General features: G+C 45.4%; 5 protein-coding genes across 5 annotated transcripts; 4 read left to right on the top strand and 1 right to left on the bottom strand.

Annotated features, from left to right (window-relative positions):
- Positions 1 to 249: 249 nt before the first annotated feature.
- TREMEDRAFT_64587 (uncharacterized protein) lies at positions 250 to 2,858 on the top strand (the record flags this gene model as incomplete). Its single annotated transcript, XM_007006791.1, has 3 exons — positions 250 to 1,653; positions 1,881 to 2,031; positions 2,167 to 2,858. 3 exons carry the CDS (start codon positions 250 to 252, stop codon positions 2,856 to 2,858), a joined length of 2,247 nt encoding a protein of 748 aa, XP_007006853.1.
- Positions 2,859 to 4,283: 1,425 nt separating this feature from the next.
- Positions 4,284 to 6,476, top strand: TREMEDRAFT_33900 (uncharacterized protein; the record flags this gene model as incomplete). Its single annotated transcript, XM_007006643.1, has 7 exons — positions 4,284 to 4,361; positions 4,568 to 4,638; positions 4,735 to 5,046; positions 5,280 to 5,432; positions 5,688 to 5,845; positions 5,972 to 6,079; positions 6,286 to 6,476. The coding sequence occupies 7 exons, from the start codon at positions 4,284 to 4,286 to the stop codon at positions 6,474 to 6,476; spliced, it is 1,071 nt and encodes a 356-aa protein (XP_007006705.1).
- Positions 6,477 to 7,732: 1,256 nt separating this feature from the next.
- TREMEDRAFT_72219 (uncharacterized protein) lies at positions 7,733 to 11,391 on the top strand (the record flags this gene model as incomplete). The annotated part of the gene is made up of 3 exons (XM_007006869.1): positions 7,733 to 7,977; positions 8,210 to 10,638; positions 10,881 to 11,391. The coding sequence occupies 3 exons, from the start codon at positions 7,733 to 7,735 to the stop codon at positions 11,261 to 11,263; spliced, it is 3,057 nt and encodes a 1,018-aa protein (XP_007006931.1). The 3' UTR covers positions 11,264 to 11,391.
- Positions 11,392 to 13,550: 2,159 nt separating this feature from the next.
- On the top strand, positions 13,551 to 14,360 carry TREMEDRAFT_57567 (uncharacterized protein). Its single transcript, XM_007006691.1, has one exon. The coding sequence runs from the start codon at positions 13,796 to 13,798 to the stop codon at positions 14,225 to 14,227; it is 432 nt and encodes a 143-aa protein (XP_007006753.1). The 5' UTR covers positions 13,551 to 13,795; the 3' UTR covers positions 14,228 to 14,360.
- A 131-nt stretch (positions 14,361 to 14,491) lies between these two features.
- Positions 14,492 to 16,974, bottom strand: TREMEDRAFT_69793 (uncharacterized protein; the record flags this gene model as incomplete). The annotated part of the gene is made up of 4 exons (XM_007006868.1): positions 14,492 to 15,254; positions 15,426 to 16,474; positions 16,527 to 16,742; positions 16,786 to 16,974. 4 exons carry the CDS (start codon positions 16,972 to 16,974, stop codon positions 14,492 to 14,494), a joined length of 2,217 nt encoding a protein of 738 aa, XP_007006930.1.
- Positions 16,975 to 17,112: the final 138 nt, after the last annotated feature.

Raw genomic sequence — 17,112 nt, 5'->3', positions numbered from 1 at the left:
GTGCTCTCCAGACCTGTCCCTATATATTCCGACCAAGTCACTGGAATGAGAGATGAGGTCGCTGCTGTAACATGCTGTGAGTACTTAAAGTACGCCGTACGGTATAAATTGATCCGGGATGCCAAAGTGCCACATTGAAACCCACGCGTCGTACTCGTCCCTCTTCCCCCATAACTTACTCATGGCGGTGGTGTCATCTCTCTCTATCTATCCTTATCGCCACTCTATCCAACTCGTACCTTGTACAACATGGTCTTCTTCCCTAGACGTCAATCCCAACTTGAACCTATACCCACCACAGGGGAAGATAGTCAATATGGAGTGATGAGTATAAATAGTGATTGGTCTACTTCTTCGCCACCTCCACCGAGTGATATCCCCTCCAACTTACCTCCACACGAACCACTTTCAGGATTACATCCACCAAATAAACCTTCCACGTTTATCTCTCAAGAACCATCAAGAACATCTGTGATAAGAGGAGATACTTCACCAGAACTTAAATGGGAAGATAACATTCAAGATGTCGAACATGGATCTGGATCTGGAATGGATGGAGGGATAAAGGAATCATCATCCTTCATTAAAGAGAAAGATGGAGTGGAACAAACCCCTATCTCTCATAGATCTTCAATATCTTCAACATCTACGGAATCTCCTGATAGCCCTTCGACTGTAATGGCGAATTTTACTCCTGGTCCGATTAATAAAGAATTATTAGAATTCCCAGGTCTTTCCATTCCTCCCATTCCTCGAGAATCTTCACACATGTCATCCATCCTCATGTCCGAACATTCTTCCCATCATCACAACCTATTTCCGTTTTCTCATCAAGCACTGAACCCTCAGACTAAGGATTCACAACATCAAACTTTTGAATCTGATCATCAAACTCCAGAATCCAAAAATCAGACTCAAGAATCACATGGTCAGATATCAGAATCAACAATCGCTCCTAAACCCATCCGAGTAGGAGAAACTCTTAGGATAATGCGTCATACAATCAGTCTTGAAAGTTTACCTGATTTATCCCCACCTTCTTCCCCTGCATCATTAGCTTCTTTACCTTCGTTCGCCCCATCTCTTTCGTCACTCAGTCGCACATCCAGTCCGGCGTTACATGACGTATACGATCGTATCAGTCCATCGGGGAGAGAAATGGGAGAGATGGATTTGGTTTTACCAACGTTACATCTACCAAACGCTAGTTTACATCTTTCTTTGCCACTTTGGGAGGGTAAGGTGGATGGAGGATTGAGGGTGGCGTTGGTGGAAATGGAGGGTGGTTCTCACGTGAAGTATGAGAAAGATGCGACTGGGAAGGACGTGGTCAGACCGACCGGGGTGCATGGGACTACCATGACTGGGTTGGATGGATCGGATAAGGAGATAAATCAGGGATTGATAGAAGGATTGGCGAGCAGTGAAGTGGGGAATTTGGACCAGATTGGGAAAGGAGAAAGGAATGAAAGCGTGGAGAAAGAGAAAAAGTTGAATGCAGGGAAGAGGAATGATAAGACTAGAGAGGTTATCAACCTTTTGAAGGAAAGTGAGAAGGTGGTACAGTTTTGGGATCAAGGGAGAAAGGAAGTTGGTGTGGTGAGGGATGACAAGGTAGTTTTGAGGATCATGACGGGGTTGACACTGGATCAGGTGAGTGAATCTCAAATCCCTTAACTTGTTCTCTTTCTTCCCCTCACTCTAATCCCAGCCACTCGGCTGTGGATATTGTACGAGTCAAGTCATCACATCACTCTGTCCTTCTTCTGACATGTCGCGTAGTCTCTCACACGGCACAAGTCGAGGGTTGTTAAGAACTTCCCCCCTCACGCTTTCGAAGGCATCCAGATCTACGACCTCGTGGGGTCACTGACACACAGGCTAAAACAAGAGTCGAAGCGACATATCATACACTTGATCAGTTACTTCATCCGAAACCTCGTCTGGAGACGATGGATAAGTTGGAAATGTTAGTGGAAGGGTATGCTACGAAGGCTGATTGGGTCCATCTGGTTTATATCCTCGGAGATGGTGAGTTGGACGATTCAAAGCTATATACTTGTATTCCGATCTCCCTTCCCTTACTCACTCTCGCACTCTGACTTGCTCACTTTAGCATCGTCCGGAGTCCCACACCGCACACAATCCTACCTTGCTGACGCGCAGACCAATCAGACCGGGTGAAAGCTCTGTCGCATAGTGTACCCACCATGTCACAAACTCTCGATTCTCCGTCTTTCTTTCATCTCCCTTCATCTCCCCAAACTCACACTGTTTCCCCTCCTGACCCAACCCCTCGACCTTCGACCGTATCCCCATCAATCAATAATCCATCTGGCTACTTCGGTCCACGTCCTTCAACCTCTACCGTCGTTACGCAATTGATCAGCCTCATCGATCACACCCCTTTAGTCCGTTCCCACTCCACAGCATCTTTCCTATCTTGGCGCCCATCCCTTCGTCCTACCCAAATTCGTCATATGGAAGCTTCCTTTACTTCCGAATCATCACGCGACGTGGGAATCGTTCCCACTCTCGTACATTTAGGTGCTAGTGGGGAATGGGAAGCTACACTTTCTCGTCGAATGGCTCAACGAAGAGAAGCCGATTCATCAAGAGAGATCAGAGGTGGTAAACATGTTAGAGGTAGACCAAAGGTCACCAAAACGGAAAGACATAAACCTTGTCATCCACTTTTCCCACCACAATCCTCCAGTACGGAATCGGGTTTAGGATGGAGCAGAAAAATTCAGGATACCTTTGAGGGAGTTCGTGGTTGGGTAGGGGTAAGTGGAAAGTGGGGTTGGGTATGTGCTGTGGTCGTTGTTGTAGGTGCTGGTTGGTGGATGAGGAAGTGATATCTTGGGTAGGGAGGGTATTCCTTCTCATTCTCTGGTCTTCCGGTCTTTCGGTGTTTCCGGTCTTGTTGTGACTCCCCGGTGGTCATGGTCAGGATGAAGAGATGGGGTTTGGTGAGTCAATTAGATAGTAAGAATACGGTGGAGGTCATCTTGGGGGATGTAGATTCGTCGTTGTACAAGAGCAAAGTTGTCATTAGTGGTCGTCATTAGTAATTCTAAGAATGTAATAGTAGTTGTATTTCTAAAATGTATCAAGGTTAATAATCTCTCGTTTAAAAGTGGCGGAATCTTTATTGTTCCTCGTTTTCCCTGAGATATCTCACACACTCTTTCTTTCCCTTTCCCTCCTTGTCTCCCCTTCACTTTCCCTTCTCTACATCTTTCTTCCCTCTCTCCTCTCCCTCTATCATCTCATATTGACCGTGCCAGAATCGCTTCCCTTCCGAACACCAAGGTCCGAGGTCCGAGCTCAGATCCATAACAACTTCAACAAATCCCAAGTGTTCTCCCAGTGGCCAGTGGTCAGAAACAACTTAAACTCCGATCAAGAACCAAACTTATCACCCTTTGACAAACGACTTTCATCAAGAAAGGACAACTTTGTGGTCTGTGTAAGGACTGAAAAAAGCACGGATCTTGTTCTGTTTGTGTAACTGTTTTTTTGGTTTCAAAGCGTTTTCCCCATTCGACCTCCTTCCCTGTGCTTGGGAAGTGAAAGGGTTTCAGAAGGTTGGAAGCGGGGTGAAAGGAATTTGGAATTTCTCGGAGACCTCGGAAGTGGAAGGAACTCTTATATACTCGGAGGTCAAAGGAATCAAGTAACCGACCAAGGTCAGTAGGTGAGAAAAGGAGGGAAGGGGTGAGAAGGGAAAAGTGAGCAAGGATTGGACGATCAAAGAATTATCACATCCTCAAGGACACAACAGAAGTTTAGAAGAGGAAAAGGAAAACGACCAAGGGCGAGAGGAATTGCTTGGCGTATTGTCACCGCTTTGAGACGGACTACCTTTGGTCAGAGTCTTCAAATCGTCCGAACAGAGACAGACGTCTTGAAAACTACCATATTTCATCTCACAGAACCGAGAACCGAGAACGTTGAAGGGACGATATAATACCGTCTAACGTACTTGAAAACTCAGTGGGATAGTAAATACCAAGTTTGGACAATAAGTTCATTCAAGTATTTCTCCCATTCGACAGATCTTCTCTTGCCGCTCGACACGACAGGATTGAAGAATCGCCTGACACGACGGGATTGAAGAATCGCCTCACACAACGGGATTGAAGAATACTAGAAGAGTAGGAGATTTTGACATTCATACCAGGACGAATAGATAAGATTTGTAGGAAAGATAGAAACGGTCAGAAAGAGTGAAACATCAATTTTTGAGGGAAATAAAAGAGAATAGATAATAAAACAAGATGGGAGCTTGTGTTTCGTCAGAAGCGGATGATCCAGCTGAGAAAAGAAGTAAAGAGATTGATAAAGCTTTGAAAGAGGTCAGTTTGAATTTTCCAATTATGTATATCTCTCTCTTCATTCAAATCATCGTGAGAATTAAAGAGTCAATGTCCCTCGTAGTCGTTGTATCTTTGGATGCGGAAACTCTCAAATAGTTGTGAGAAATGCGTAGGTCTAGCTGAGGTCCATTTGAAGATCCATGGATCAATTGGTAGTGCCAAAAACGACGGAAACTGATAAGCAGGATGAAAAGAAGTTGGCAAAAGAAGTCAAGCTATTGTTACTCGGAGCAGGAGCCAGTGGGAAATCTACCGTGTACGTTTTGGCCCTATAACACCCATATAATCCCTCAAACACTAATTTCTATGTTTTCAATTCGTGTGAAAAAAGATTATATTCATTAACCTCCAGTCTCAAACAAATGCGTCTTCTTCATAATCAACCTTTCTCTCTTGACGAAATTGAAGATTATCGGAAAATCGTTTTCTCAAACCTTGTCAACGGCATGCGTAGCGTCATTGATTTGATGGACGAATTAGGAATGGCAGTGAATTCTCAAAATAGAAGACACATCCAATTGATAGATAATGAACCTCCTATCAATACCGGAGAATCTTTCCCAAAGGTTTATCATGAGGCTTTGAGGAGTTTATGGGAAGATGAAGGTGTTCAAACTTGTTATAAAGAAGCTTATCATTATGCTTTACAAGAGAATATGCCATAGTGAGTGTTTTTTTTTGTCCTACCTTTTCACTTGACCTGTCTGTATGTTTTATCTCCCCTCGATCGTCTTCCGTCTTCCGTCTCCATCACCCCCACCCCTTGACAGAACCTATCATCGGGGTTTACCTCACGTACATACACACATATATATATAACGCCTGTCACTGCGGGCACTTTCGACGTGGACCGACTTCGATCGTGATGCAATTTTTCTGTCTTTAACTTACGATCAGCTTCTTTTCTCAACTTGATAAACTGTTCGAACCGTCCTACACCCCCACATCCGATGACATACTACGACTGAGAAGCAAGACGACAGGTATAAGCGAAACTCGTTTCCTCCTTGCCGATATAACTTTTCGGATTTTCGATGTCGGTGGGCAGAGGTGGGTTCACTTTTACTCCTCTTCTCTAAATCGTCTCATCCCTTCCTCCATATCCCTAGCACCCAGCACCCAGATCATTCTCATTTCTTCCCCCAATCCTGGCGATGTAGAAATTAGTCCAAGTGCCAAATGGGTGACAGCTGGTTGGGTAGGTATGAGTTGAGTAATTGATCGAGTGTTGAAAAATGTAGATAGGCCTGGGAATGATTTCAAAGTGCGAATGGAGAAGATGAAGCGTATGCTGACGAAAAACAGATCAGAACGACGTAAATGGGCATCATGTTTCGAAAACGTCACCAGTGTCATTTTCCTAGTTTCTCTCGCAGATTATAATCAAGGTATCCTAGAAGATACTCAGTCTAATGGGATGGTAGAAGCTTTGGTCTTGTTTGATTCCATCTGTAATTCTCAGTGTAAGTGGTACCTATCCTCTACACTTTCCGACATGTCCCTTTCAGGATTTGTGACGAATTCTCCTGTATCTTTACCAGTTCATACGACGGATGATCTTTGCAAAAAGGCTCGAGACTGATAATCAGGGTTCGTCAAATCTTCCATGATCCTCTTTTTGAACAAAGCCGATGTCTTGGCGGAAAAGATTAAAGATCCCCAACAACAGATAGTTGACAATTTTGCCGATTTCCCAGGTGAGTCACGCTTCTTCGTACATTCATTTCTCTGCATCGTTCGCTGGACCTTTCGACTGCCTCTACCCAGTCCCAGTCCCATGACCACTCCCTTCCCTTCTTACCATCCTCTCCCTGTACTCATCTCGTGAACATTCATTGTAGCATCGTAACTTCAAATTTCAATCGATATGATCATCACGAGTGAGATTCCTTCTAACTCCCAGGCAAACCAGGCTCATTCACCGACGCTGTCGATTTCTTCAAATCCAAATTCCGAACTTTGAACCGAAATTCTCAGAAAGAAGTATATATACACGTCACGACAGCGGTCGATAGGGATAATATCAAAGTGGTCATGGCCGCTGTGACGGATACGATCGTTCGATCTCAATTACGATCATTGGCGATTATATAAGGGTGGGTTGGGTATGTTGATAAATCTTGAATATCTTACAGTATGTGCACATTTTAATGAGAGGAATACATTGTCTTGGTGTCTGGTGTCAGGTGTTACACAGTCGTGGTAGAAGTAGTCTTGGTGTGAGGAATAAGGGATCGGGGGTTAGGAAGGGGAAGCGAATGATTATAACTTTTCTTTTGGACATGGAACACGATATCTTGAAAATCTTGTACTGGGCTTCTTGGTTGTGCTATGCATTGTGATTCTTAAACATTGGTTTGTCTCTGATCTCTGATCCGTCCTCGTAGGGATCGTAGAAGAATACGCCGAGACATTTAAGTATGTTGTGAGACTTGTGAGTTTTTGCAGCCGGGTGGCCGGTGACCGAAACTAAATCCTATTGCCGAGTCTCATACTAAGGTATCCCTTCAGCCAATTGGTCACCTCTACCCTCTCATCCTATACCCCACTAGTTACTCTCATTTCAGACCATCTTGAACCCACTATCGACTAAACACATTTTCATTCTTTCACAACACAAGTTAAACTTCTAACTCTGAAAAAGAGTCAAGGATAATCCCCACACTTTTCTATCACCTCGGTCCCCCGCGGCTCGATCCAGCAAGTTTTAGTTGCTGAATACCTTACGTTTCAAGCTTAGCCCATTACATTCACATTCTTTTCCGATCCCCCAACTTCTTGTCAAGTAGTTAGGTTAATATTGTGATCTATACATATCCCCATTAAACCCATTATCGATCGATTGTTTACAAGATACGTTATACAAGAATAGGTCAACAATCCTACTAGTAAATTGTATACTACCAACCAAACATCGGCTTGGTCGGTACAACCCCGGATCTCCAGTTCTGGGTCTAGATCTTCAAACTGGATATATCTTCCCTATATATATCATATCCCTTCTCACCCTTGCTGTGTATCTGTTCGTCTGATCTATTGTATCTAGTGAAATCAGTGGCGACGGACATTATACTATACACTTTCAAATTCATTGTCAACATTTATCCATATACATTTCAAACCCACACCCACACCTACACCTACACCTACGCCCCCCTGCCCCTCATCTCGTCCGGACACACCAATCGACATAACAACGACTTGGCCATAATCACACAACTCTTGCTTTTCCCCCCTCAAGTACAACAGAGTCAGCTGGCTGTATCGACGATTTCGACCAGGCAGAAGATCATAATAAACATATCTCCTAAAACGACCAGAGAACGATAGAAGGAACAAATTTAGTCCCAATGTCAGGTTGTTTACCATGTACCAAACTTCGTCCTGAGCTTTCTCTCTTGAACGAATGTTATCCCCCTCCTAAAGCTCTTCTTCAAGCAGGACCGGATTACAGACCTTTATCTCAAGATCTCAGTAAGCTCACTTATAGTGCAAAGAATAAAAGTAGTTTGTTACCTAAGATAGGTGACGAGTTGGAGAAAAGAGTTGTGAAGGAAGCTGCTAGATCTACGGGGGGTTATACGAGGTATAGAGCGTGAGTCCGTTTCTTCCTCCGTCCGGATTATGTCCTCTCCGAGATCAAGTCACTCACTTTCTAATGTTCTGCCCCTCTCCTCTTAATGTTGTGATTCCATCATCCTGCGCACCCCTCCGCTCTATATCTTCTTACACTACTCAGTTAATCACATCCCCATCGGTCGCAGTTCCCAGTCGTTAGAAGATCTCAATTCTATAGTCATTGACAAGTCCCGCCGACTCACATACAGCTCCCTCCTCATATCCCTCGCCATACTCAAAACCCTCATCATCGAATGTAAATCCGACTTAGCTCTCTTTTCTCGTCCCATCATCCGCATAGTCTCCATCGCTCTCGATGTCAAGGTATACCAACAAAACACCCTAGATCTAGAAGTTGCAGGACGCGCCGCATCTTCCTTCATAGCATTCTGCACTTTCACCGACGGTAACTCTCTCGCTTCCGACCCTTCTCTCTCTTCCACTTATCTCACTGTTTTACGTAAATTCGGTGTTATGGCCATCGACCGTGGCATCAGACCATCCCCTGCCAACTCCAACAACAACGAAAAACAACCTTCCGATAGTGAATTACGAAACCGGACCCGTCTTATCGCTCTTGCCGCACTGAACGGAGCAGCCTCTTCAGACGCTCTTTTCTCTTCAGTCTCAGAATTTCCGAAACAAGTAAACCTAATCGTACCCCCCCTCATGTCCAACGTGTTCGAAGGTACTATGTCAGACCTCAAGTTGCAAACTGCCAAGATAGAAATGGACGCTTCACCTTCACCTTTTTTCTCCGAGTTTTCCGCCAGAAGACCGGTCAACGATCGTAGAGCTCCATCTTTACATGCTCACATTCCTGGTGAAAAAGGTCCATTGGCGTCTGACGTTATTCAAGCCGCTCAAAGATTATTACGAGCTCTTCTGGCTCAATGCCAAGTGACCCAAGCTTCTCATGTCCTCGATGCCGTCTTTGTGTTTCTCGACGGGACAGGTTGGACAGATGTTGAACGATGTTGCTGGTTGGCCGAACGATCCACCGCAGCCATGTCGCTTCAATACAGGTTTGTAGTGCCGACAAAAATTGTTGAACTTCTCATGGACATGCCCGACGGACCTGTGACGCACAAGCACACGACAGCTTTGGCCATGGTGACTACCATTCTGAATTCTCACACTTCATTGGTTGGGTTGGCCGTTACGGATCTTTGTAACTCGCTCACTACCCTTATCATCCGACGTATTCATCGTGACCCTCATGACGCTCTTCTTCCGCCATTGGTGCAATGTATATCCTCGCTCGGTACACACATCTATTACTCTGATCAGATAAACGACGTCGTCGAAGAGATCGCGATACGTATTTCACAAGTACCTCAAGCAGATAAAGAACGAGCTGAAATACTTCGAGTCCTCATTCATTGCATATCTGGTCTCATGACAACTGCTAGACTCGCGGATGAAAGCGAAGCTAGATTGGCAATACCTTTTGAGTCAGGTGATAAAGGCAAAGCCCCACAACTAGATACACCTCTGGAGGTTCCTCGATTACGGACCGGTCGACGAAATCCAATCTCTCCTGAAGTTTGGCAAGAAACTCTGGCCTTGTTATGTGAATCATCTTTCCCTGTCCGTGCGGCTTATGCGAGAGCTCTTCTCTTGTATCTTGAACATGAGATCCCTAAAGGGAAATCAACCGTTCGACCAAACGACATGACAGGATTCAGATTCTGCAACGCTCTTTACGCCGCTATATACACCCTTGCCATGTCGTCATGTTTAGGTCCAGGTTCACCTGACCCTAGTCCTTCTGCTACTCCTTCACAAACACCTCAACCTGTGCAACTCCCACAAATCGATCAGCCCACACGTGCCACGTCGCCGGTGGTTGGTTCCAAAGAAAAAGGAGTCAAATTCGATGTTGCTGAGCCAACTTTGACAATCAATGATTCCCCATCTCACACTTCGAACACAGACTCTCCAACTCCTAAACGACAATCTACCGGACCAGGAGTGAACACTCCCCCTCTCAACGGAACTTCTACTCCTCCCAAGAAAACCTTCCGAGCATCTCGCAGAGTTTCTCTTCCTCTCAACAGACTAAACTCCTCAGCCGTGTTGAGCTCTCACGAAAATGTCGCCACACCATTCGATTTCTCTTTCATCCTAGCTATCCTCAATGCTGTTCATACCGCTTTACCCGTTCCAGCGCTCATCACCGGTATACCGATGCTTTTGGCTCTGGACAGAGATGCAGGACAAGAATTAGTACGTAGGACAAACGACGGACGGGCCGGTGCATGGGTTTTAGAACGTAAAAGAGCTATAAGAGAGACCGTTTGTTTGGCATGGGAGATGGTAGGGAAGAAATGGAACATTCAACAGGTTGTGGATATTGCCAACGCTACCCTGAACCTCTTACCGGAACCTCTGGTCGTACCTACTCTCAGACCTAAGGGAGAGGGCATATTACCTGGACAGGAAGAAACTGCACCGTTTTATCCTTTCCCGAATGAAGGAGAAACGAGCGCTACGAGTCTTCCTTTGATAGATCCGGATAATATGTTGGTTTCTTTGAGTGGAGCGGTGAATGTGCAGAATATCACTGGGAGAGAGGCGACGGCGTTGTTGAAAAGATGGAAGATGAGATGGACTGTGGAAGGTGCTTTGAAAGATTGTGAGTTTTCCCGTGTTCGCTCGGATCGTTCAACTTCACATTTGTCTTGGGTGATCCCTCACTACCAACTCTGTCAAAACATGCCCCCCCCCTCGCCAAAAACTAAATGCTGTGACGCAATATATCTTGCCATAAATCCTTCCAACTATCCCATCATACTTAACCGAGTGTTAAATATCTTTTCACTGTGACCCTGAACGTGAACCAATGACGCAGCATGCAAGGGATAGCGCTAATATCAGCCGTGGAAAGGTTCAGCTCGGCCAATATCCATCCTACCCCAGACGCTCACCTCGACATAGCAAGAGTCCTCATGACAGCTGATAACGCATCTTTTCAATCCCTCTCCAGACCCATACCACGTCCCATCGACGTCACGGATCTGAGGGAAGCTTTAGGAGGTAGAGCGGCAAGTATAGACGGATCGGCACCTCCCAGCTTGACGAGTTTGGATACCAGGTCAGGATCGAGGGCGCAGAGAGGGGGTGAAGTCAATGGGAATGTGAATGGACGTAGCCGATCGGGTGAAGGAGGGAAAAGGGGACAGGCTGATGTGAAAGAGGTACTGAAGGAGATCTTTAAGGATAGACGGAAGGCTGCTCAAAGGGCGGAAAAGGTTATATAGGGTGGACGGTGGTTGGGTCCTCTGCATGTTGTCAAGACACATTACTGGAAGTGGTCATTTTTGGCAACTATTCGTACTCGTTACTAACACATTTGATGGTGAGAATGCATATTCCAGATTACGCTTGGCCGTAAAGGAGAACTTGCTGGGGGTTTTCGTATGTTATCATCCAGGAATCAACTCTCTCAATCCTGGTACGTATTGAAGTGACCACTTCTGATCCTCACGGAGCTTGTGATCATTCAAATGGAAAGAGAAATAGGCGTGCGAGTATTTCTGGTGGTGCGCAGACCATACATTTTAACCCGCTCCTAATATGACGGAGTTGACATTATCTCCGTCCGTTCTTCTGACATTTTGACCCGACTACTGCTCGTACTCGTACTCTGCTACTATAGACTCAAACTTACTGCACTACTCACCTCTTGCAACCCACATCTATCCTCTAATACTCCATCAGAGGAAAGATATGGAGACTGAAAAGAGTAATACCAGAGTGACAAGAAGAAAACTCGTATGATACCTTGTTCCAAACCGAAATGGACATCTTCACCATTCAAAATCCTTTCCATTCCTTCCGTTCAAGAAGGAATACGTCGACATCTTTCTTTTCTACGTATTCCTCCTACTTCTGGGAAATTACCCTCAAATTCATCCATATATCTCTCTACCAACTTGACCAAACCACATCGGGTCTCTTTTATACCCGGACAACTTCCTCTTCCTCGTATTTCACCCACCCCCTCGGAAAGTTCTGCTCGATATCAAGGAAATCCATTCCGGTCCAAACTTTCCCCTCCTCTAACTTCTCCCCTGAAATCACCACGTACACTTCACCCATCTCCAAATGGAAAAGCTACCCTCAACTCTTCATCCCTTTTCACACGTCTCACTCAACTACTTCAAAGTACACATCCTCCACCACCTACCGTGATCTTAAGTCATCTACTGGAACAGCGTACTCAGATCACATTGGAAACGGGGAAGATGGCGTTGATTTATGCTCAACAAATGGGAGATAAAATGACCGTAAAGGAGATATGGGATTTGTTAGAAAGGTTGAGGTTGGTTCCTATTTCTTCTCGTCATGAGTCTCCAAATTATTTATTGGAACATCTGGAGGAGCTTCTTTCTGATCAAGTTGATGAGGGGATTCAAGTGTCCGAGTTGGAGAATTCAGGTGCTTTAGAGGAGACTTTAGCAGAGACGGACTTCGATAATATCTCTGACTATGAGGGAGGCGATCAGGGTACGGATAATGAAGAGATCGAGGGGTATTCTGAGCAAGGGGAAAGTGAAGAATTGGAGGAGATGGGAGAAGACGAGGGATTAGAAGATGAAGTATATAAAGAAGGATCAGGAGAGGATGAAGTAGACAAAGAAGGATTAGGAGAGGATGGAGAAGGAGCAAATACTTGGATGAGGGTAAAAGGTAAAAGGAATTTTTGGGCTGAATTTGTTTATTCACCTTTGGATCAATTACCAGAGAATTATACAGGAAGACAAGTGGTGAGATATGTTCACGGTTTGTTGTTATCTGGACACGATATCCCTTTCGAAGAGGCCTTGAATCTGATTTCGACTGTTCCTGGGAATTCTTCACCTCTCTCACTCCTCTCCCACCAACAGACACTTCCGTCTGCTCAAGCAATCCCAACGGATCATCTTGTCCAAGAGAGATCCTCTTCCTCAAACCTTCCCACGAAAGATGTAACGACCATCCCGAAGCAGCATCTCGTTTTGGACAAAATTCGAAAGATTCCATCATCCGTGGAAGGACGAATCTCAGACGATTCTGATATGCTCGGAATGCTTCACGTCTACCTAGCTTCATACGATGGTCATTGGTCTCGTTCATCACCTTTCAAATTATTATCTGAGATGTTGTTACGTTATCCCGAGATGAAACCCACAACTCAAACACTCCATTTGATGATCTTAGCTTCGAGTCCAATGGTGCGACTTGAATATCGTCTTTCTGCTGGCGGTGATGAATCAACCTCGACTCTTGATTCTGATCCGACGAAGAACATTTCGGACTTTGAGATTCAATCAAACGAGGATCCGACCTCCATATCTATCGTCAAAAGGCATCTTTGTACGCTTTTCGCTACACCTGAAACGACCAAAACTACAACAAACTTCGCTGAGTCTTCCTGTCCTCAAGAGTCTACGACAAACATCTCATCGTCAACTTCACAGGTGCTCACAGACCCCTGCGATCCGAACACGAGTCAGATCAACATCTCGTCCCCCGGCACCATTGAGAGTACAACATACTCCTCTCATTCAACTCAATCTCACCCCATCCAATCATCCACCCATGACCTCTCGCAATTATCCTCTTACGATCTTCACAATCCATCCACCCATAATTTCCTCTCCGATCTATCCTCCATCCCTCCCACCTCTTCTCATATCATACACCTCATCGAACTCTTCCAACGTACATGGTCCCTCTCGCCATCTCAGGAAACATGGCGACATCTAGCCCATTTATCACTTCTGGTCAATTCAACTGAATTAGGACAAATGGCATGGAACGGCTGGTGGAATAGACATTGGAACATTGTGCGCATAGCGGCGAAATCTGCCATAGCAACGAAAACACCCACGAACTCTCTTCCTATCTTACCCAGGGAGGGATCCGATCTGGCTATCCATAACCAGTCAGCGAATTGGGTAGGGAAAGATGGATTGAGGAAAAAGCGGGATGTGCCAGAATGTCAAAAGGGGCAGGAAAACGGTAAGAAGCGATTTTCAGGCAGAAGGATAATCGGGTCTGATGTCATGGAAAGAAAGGCAAGGTCAAAAGAGGAGAAAGAGGAAAAAGTCAAGTTATTCTCACTTAGACATACTAAAGCTAAAAGAGGGTTGAAGATGATGAGGGAGATTCAAGGTATGGACTGGAGTCGGCCGGAGGAAGATGAGTTGTGTTGGTTTAGATGGATGGATGGGAGATGAGCATTAGAGTGTATCACACATCATCGTCATTTATCGGACAGAGAAAGCTGCATACATATCTGCATGGATCCATACTGCATCAAATCTGGAATGATTTCAATAGATCGATTTCGATGACATGATTTACCAACCCCATCCATCATATTTGCTTCAAAAATAAGGTCCCACTGTGCAAAGCTACTACACAATAATCGTGTGATATGTCCCTAAGAGATATTTGTGAATCTTGGAATTATCATTCCAAGGCCAATCTTCCCCGTCCTCTCAACCATCAGCCATACTTCTCCATCCCACGTCAGGTACCTCCATACTTTCCCTTCTGGCGATAACATGAGGAGGTATAAAATTCCTATTATCTCTCAAAGTTCCCATTTCTTCTTCTTCACCATCACTTCCTTCATCTGCTAAACTTTCAAACATTGGACCTGGATCAGCTCCATATCCTTTATTCTTTTCCCTTTCTCTAGAAGCACTTGCAGATCTTGGTCCTACTGATATCCTATTTCCTCTTCCTATTCGTTCCCCTTCATTCGATTCAGATTGTGGTTGTGGTTGAATACCTCTTTCTCGCATGGCGATTATAAGTGGAGGAACTAGAATACCTTGTCTATCTGATAAAGATGTTTTCCTTTCTTTTGGTGGTAGTCGACGTGGTGGCATGATGATACTGACAGGCATAGATGTGGCAAGTTTCGATATCATTTCTTCTTCTTGTTCTTCTTCAGCCGAATTAGATGTTGAACTGGAGGAAAGAGATTGTTGAGTGTTCATGTATGAAGATCGACGGGATTGTTGTCGCCATGCTGCACGATGTGAAGGAGCGTTTGCAGCGAAAGTTTCGGAAAGGTTGGCTTCTACCATATTACGAGTACGTGAGACTGTATGAGGGGGAGAAAATGGTCGTGGTGAAGAATCGGGATCGTCGGTAGGGGAAGAAGAAGGAGAATCATCGAGTTCGAGATCGAAAACGTATTCTAGCCAATCAGTATAATGACCAAAGGTGTCATAGCCTGTATTTTTCTTCTCCCTCGAGAGTCTACATAACCCTGACTCGGGATATAGAGAACGGAGGGTGTGAAGGAGAGAGATGAATTTTGTGTGACTGAGGACGAGTCGGGTTAATTGAGGCCGAGCAGATTTTCGGAATGATAAATTGACACAATCTGAAGAAAACTCACCTTCGTCATCATCAATCAACGGTTTGTCCACTGGTTCCCGCTGCTCACGTTCCACTATCGGTTCTTCGAAAGTGACCTTTGGTCTTGCCTTACCTTTTCTTGTCTCTCCCAATGTTTTCACGTCCGTCGGTCTCGGTGTTCTCCCCAAACCACTCGACTCCTCATCGACCGTCCCCATTGCCTCAACATGGCCTCCGTCCAATTTGTTCAACAGCGCTCGTTCAGAATCGATCCAACTATCCTTCCCATGCAAGTCTTTCTCTTCATCCACATCTGTATCGCGTTCTCTGCTGACCGATCGCCGTTTCGAACCACCCATGACGTTATCCAAGGTGGAGAACACGTGAGACATGGCTACACTTTTCGCTTCCGAATTCTTTCCTCTATACAGCTGCCCCATAGGATTGTGCGTCACGTCACTGACGTGAGCTGGTACAGGCGCGTGGAAAGCATTGGCGGTGAGTGATCGAGACAATAAAGAAGATCCAGAGGCAGGTACAGATGACATTGATGTTGCCGCTGCTACGGCGATGGGGTTTCTGCTCCCGGGGATCTTTGCTTCTGCCACTTGAGCAGGTTTCTGTTTCGGTTCGAAATCTCGAGAAGATTGACGGTCGAGTCGACTTCCAACTTGACTGGAACTTCGACTTCGATCCCTTATCAATTCTCCTTTTCCTGGACCCTCGACATATTTCGTCCAGAGTAGTTCTACCTCGGAACGAACCCCTTCTTCCAGAGCCCTCATCTCTTGCGATTTGCGATATATATATTCCCGAACGTCATCCTCGTACCGTTCATGCGAGTCCTTTAAGAAGTCTACAGCACGACCACACAGATCACGCAGATATGGATGTGAGGGGATAAAAGGTGGTGGAAGGAAGAAAGGATCTTGAACTGGCGGGATCAGGGACAGCGAAGAGGAGGAATGTCCGTTTTCCACGGGAGGATAAGGAACCGGTGTAGAGGGATGAGGAGGGCGACCAAAATTACTGGTGGATGGAATGTCTAGAAGTAAAGAGGAAAAAGGAAGAATTTTATTAGGTGGTATATTATCAAGGTCGGTACCGTACTATATTTTACATCAATTGAGAACATGAAAACATCATGTGAAGATGACTCACACGTATCCCACTTTGTCGATCTACTTCGACCCAATCATCCTTGACCCCCGGATTTCCAGCGGATACGTGATCATTCTTATAAAGTCTGACTCCACATAAGAGACAAATTCTCCAAGCTGGTCCACGTTGTTCCATCCAGGATCTCTCATTCGCAGGAACACCAGACCGACCTCTTTCAGGTTGTTCAAATTCCCACCCGAGATATTCGGGAAACCGCTGTGAATGAGCTACGAATCATTACAAGAAGCTTCCAGCTCACAGCCTCTTCAGAAGAATCAGGTATCCAAGTTCTCTCCGTACGTCCTTGATCATCTCCTTTCGAACCGCTACCAGCATCGGAAGTGGTCCATACCTGCGCCCGGACGTTGAGACATTTACATCTGAAGGTGAACGGAGCGCTTGTCCCTTGGTGTGGAGAGTGGGTGAAGGTTTCTCTCAGACCTGTCATTCTGCTTCGATGGATGTAGCTGTTCGGCGAGGGACCGCCGTGAGGGAGTTGGACGAAGAATTGATGCGAAAAGTGGTGTTCATTAAGTTAAAGCGACTTTGGGCGGGTTGAGAGATCCGGTGAGTTAGGCCTGCGCAA

The sequence above is a fragment of the Tremella mesenterica genome, assembly GCF_000271645.1.
Source record: "Tremella mesenterica DSM 1558 unplaced genomic scaffold TREMEscaffold_11, whole genome shotgun sequence".
In the NCBI taxonomy this organism is placed as follows: Eukaryota; Fungi; Basidiomycota; class Tremellomycetes; order Tremellales; family Tremellaceae; genus Tremella; species Tremella mesenterica.
The sequence above is the reverse complement of the archived record's forward strand: the minus strand, read 5'-3'. Positions and strand labels throughout refer to the sequence as shown.

What these genes read in the sequence shown, in the direction of transcription:
- TREMEDRAFT_57567 (XM_007006691.1), top strand. Translation starts at nt 13,796, where the DNA reads ATGGCATGGAACGGCTGGTGGAATAGACATTGGAACATTGTGCGCATA.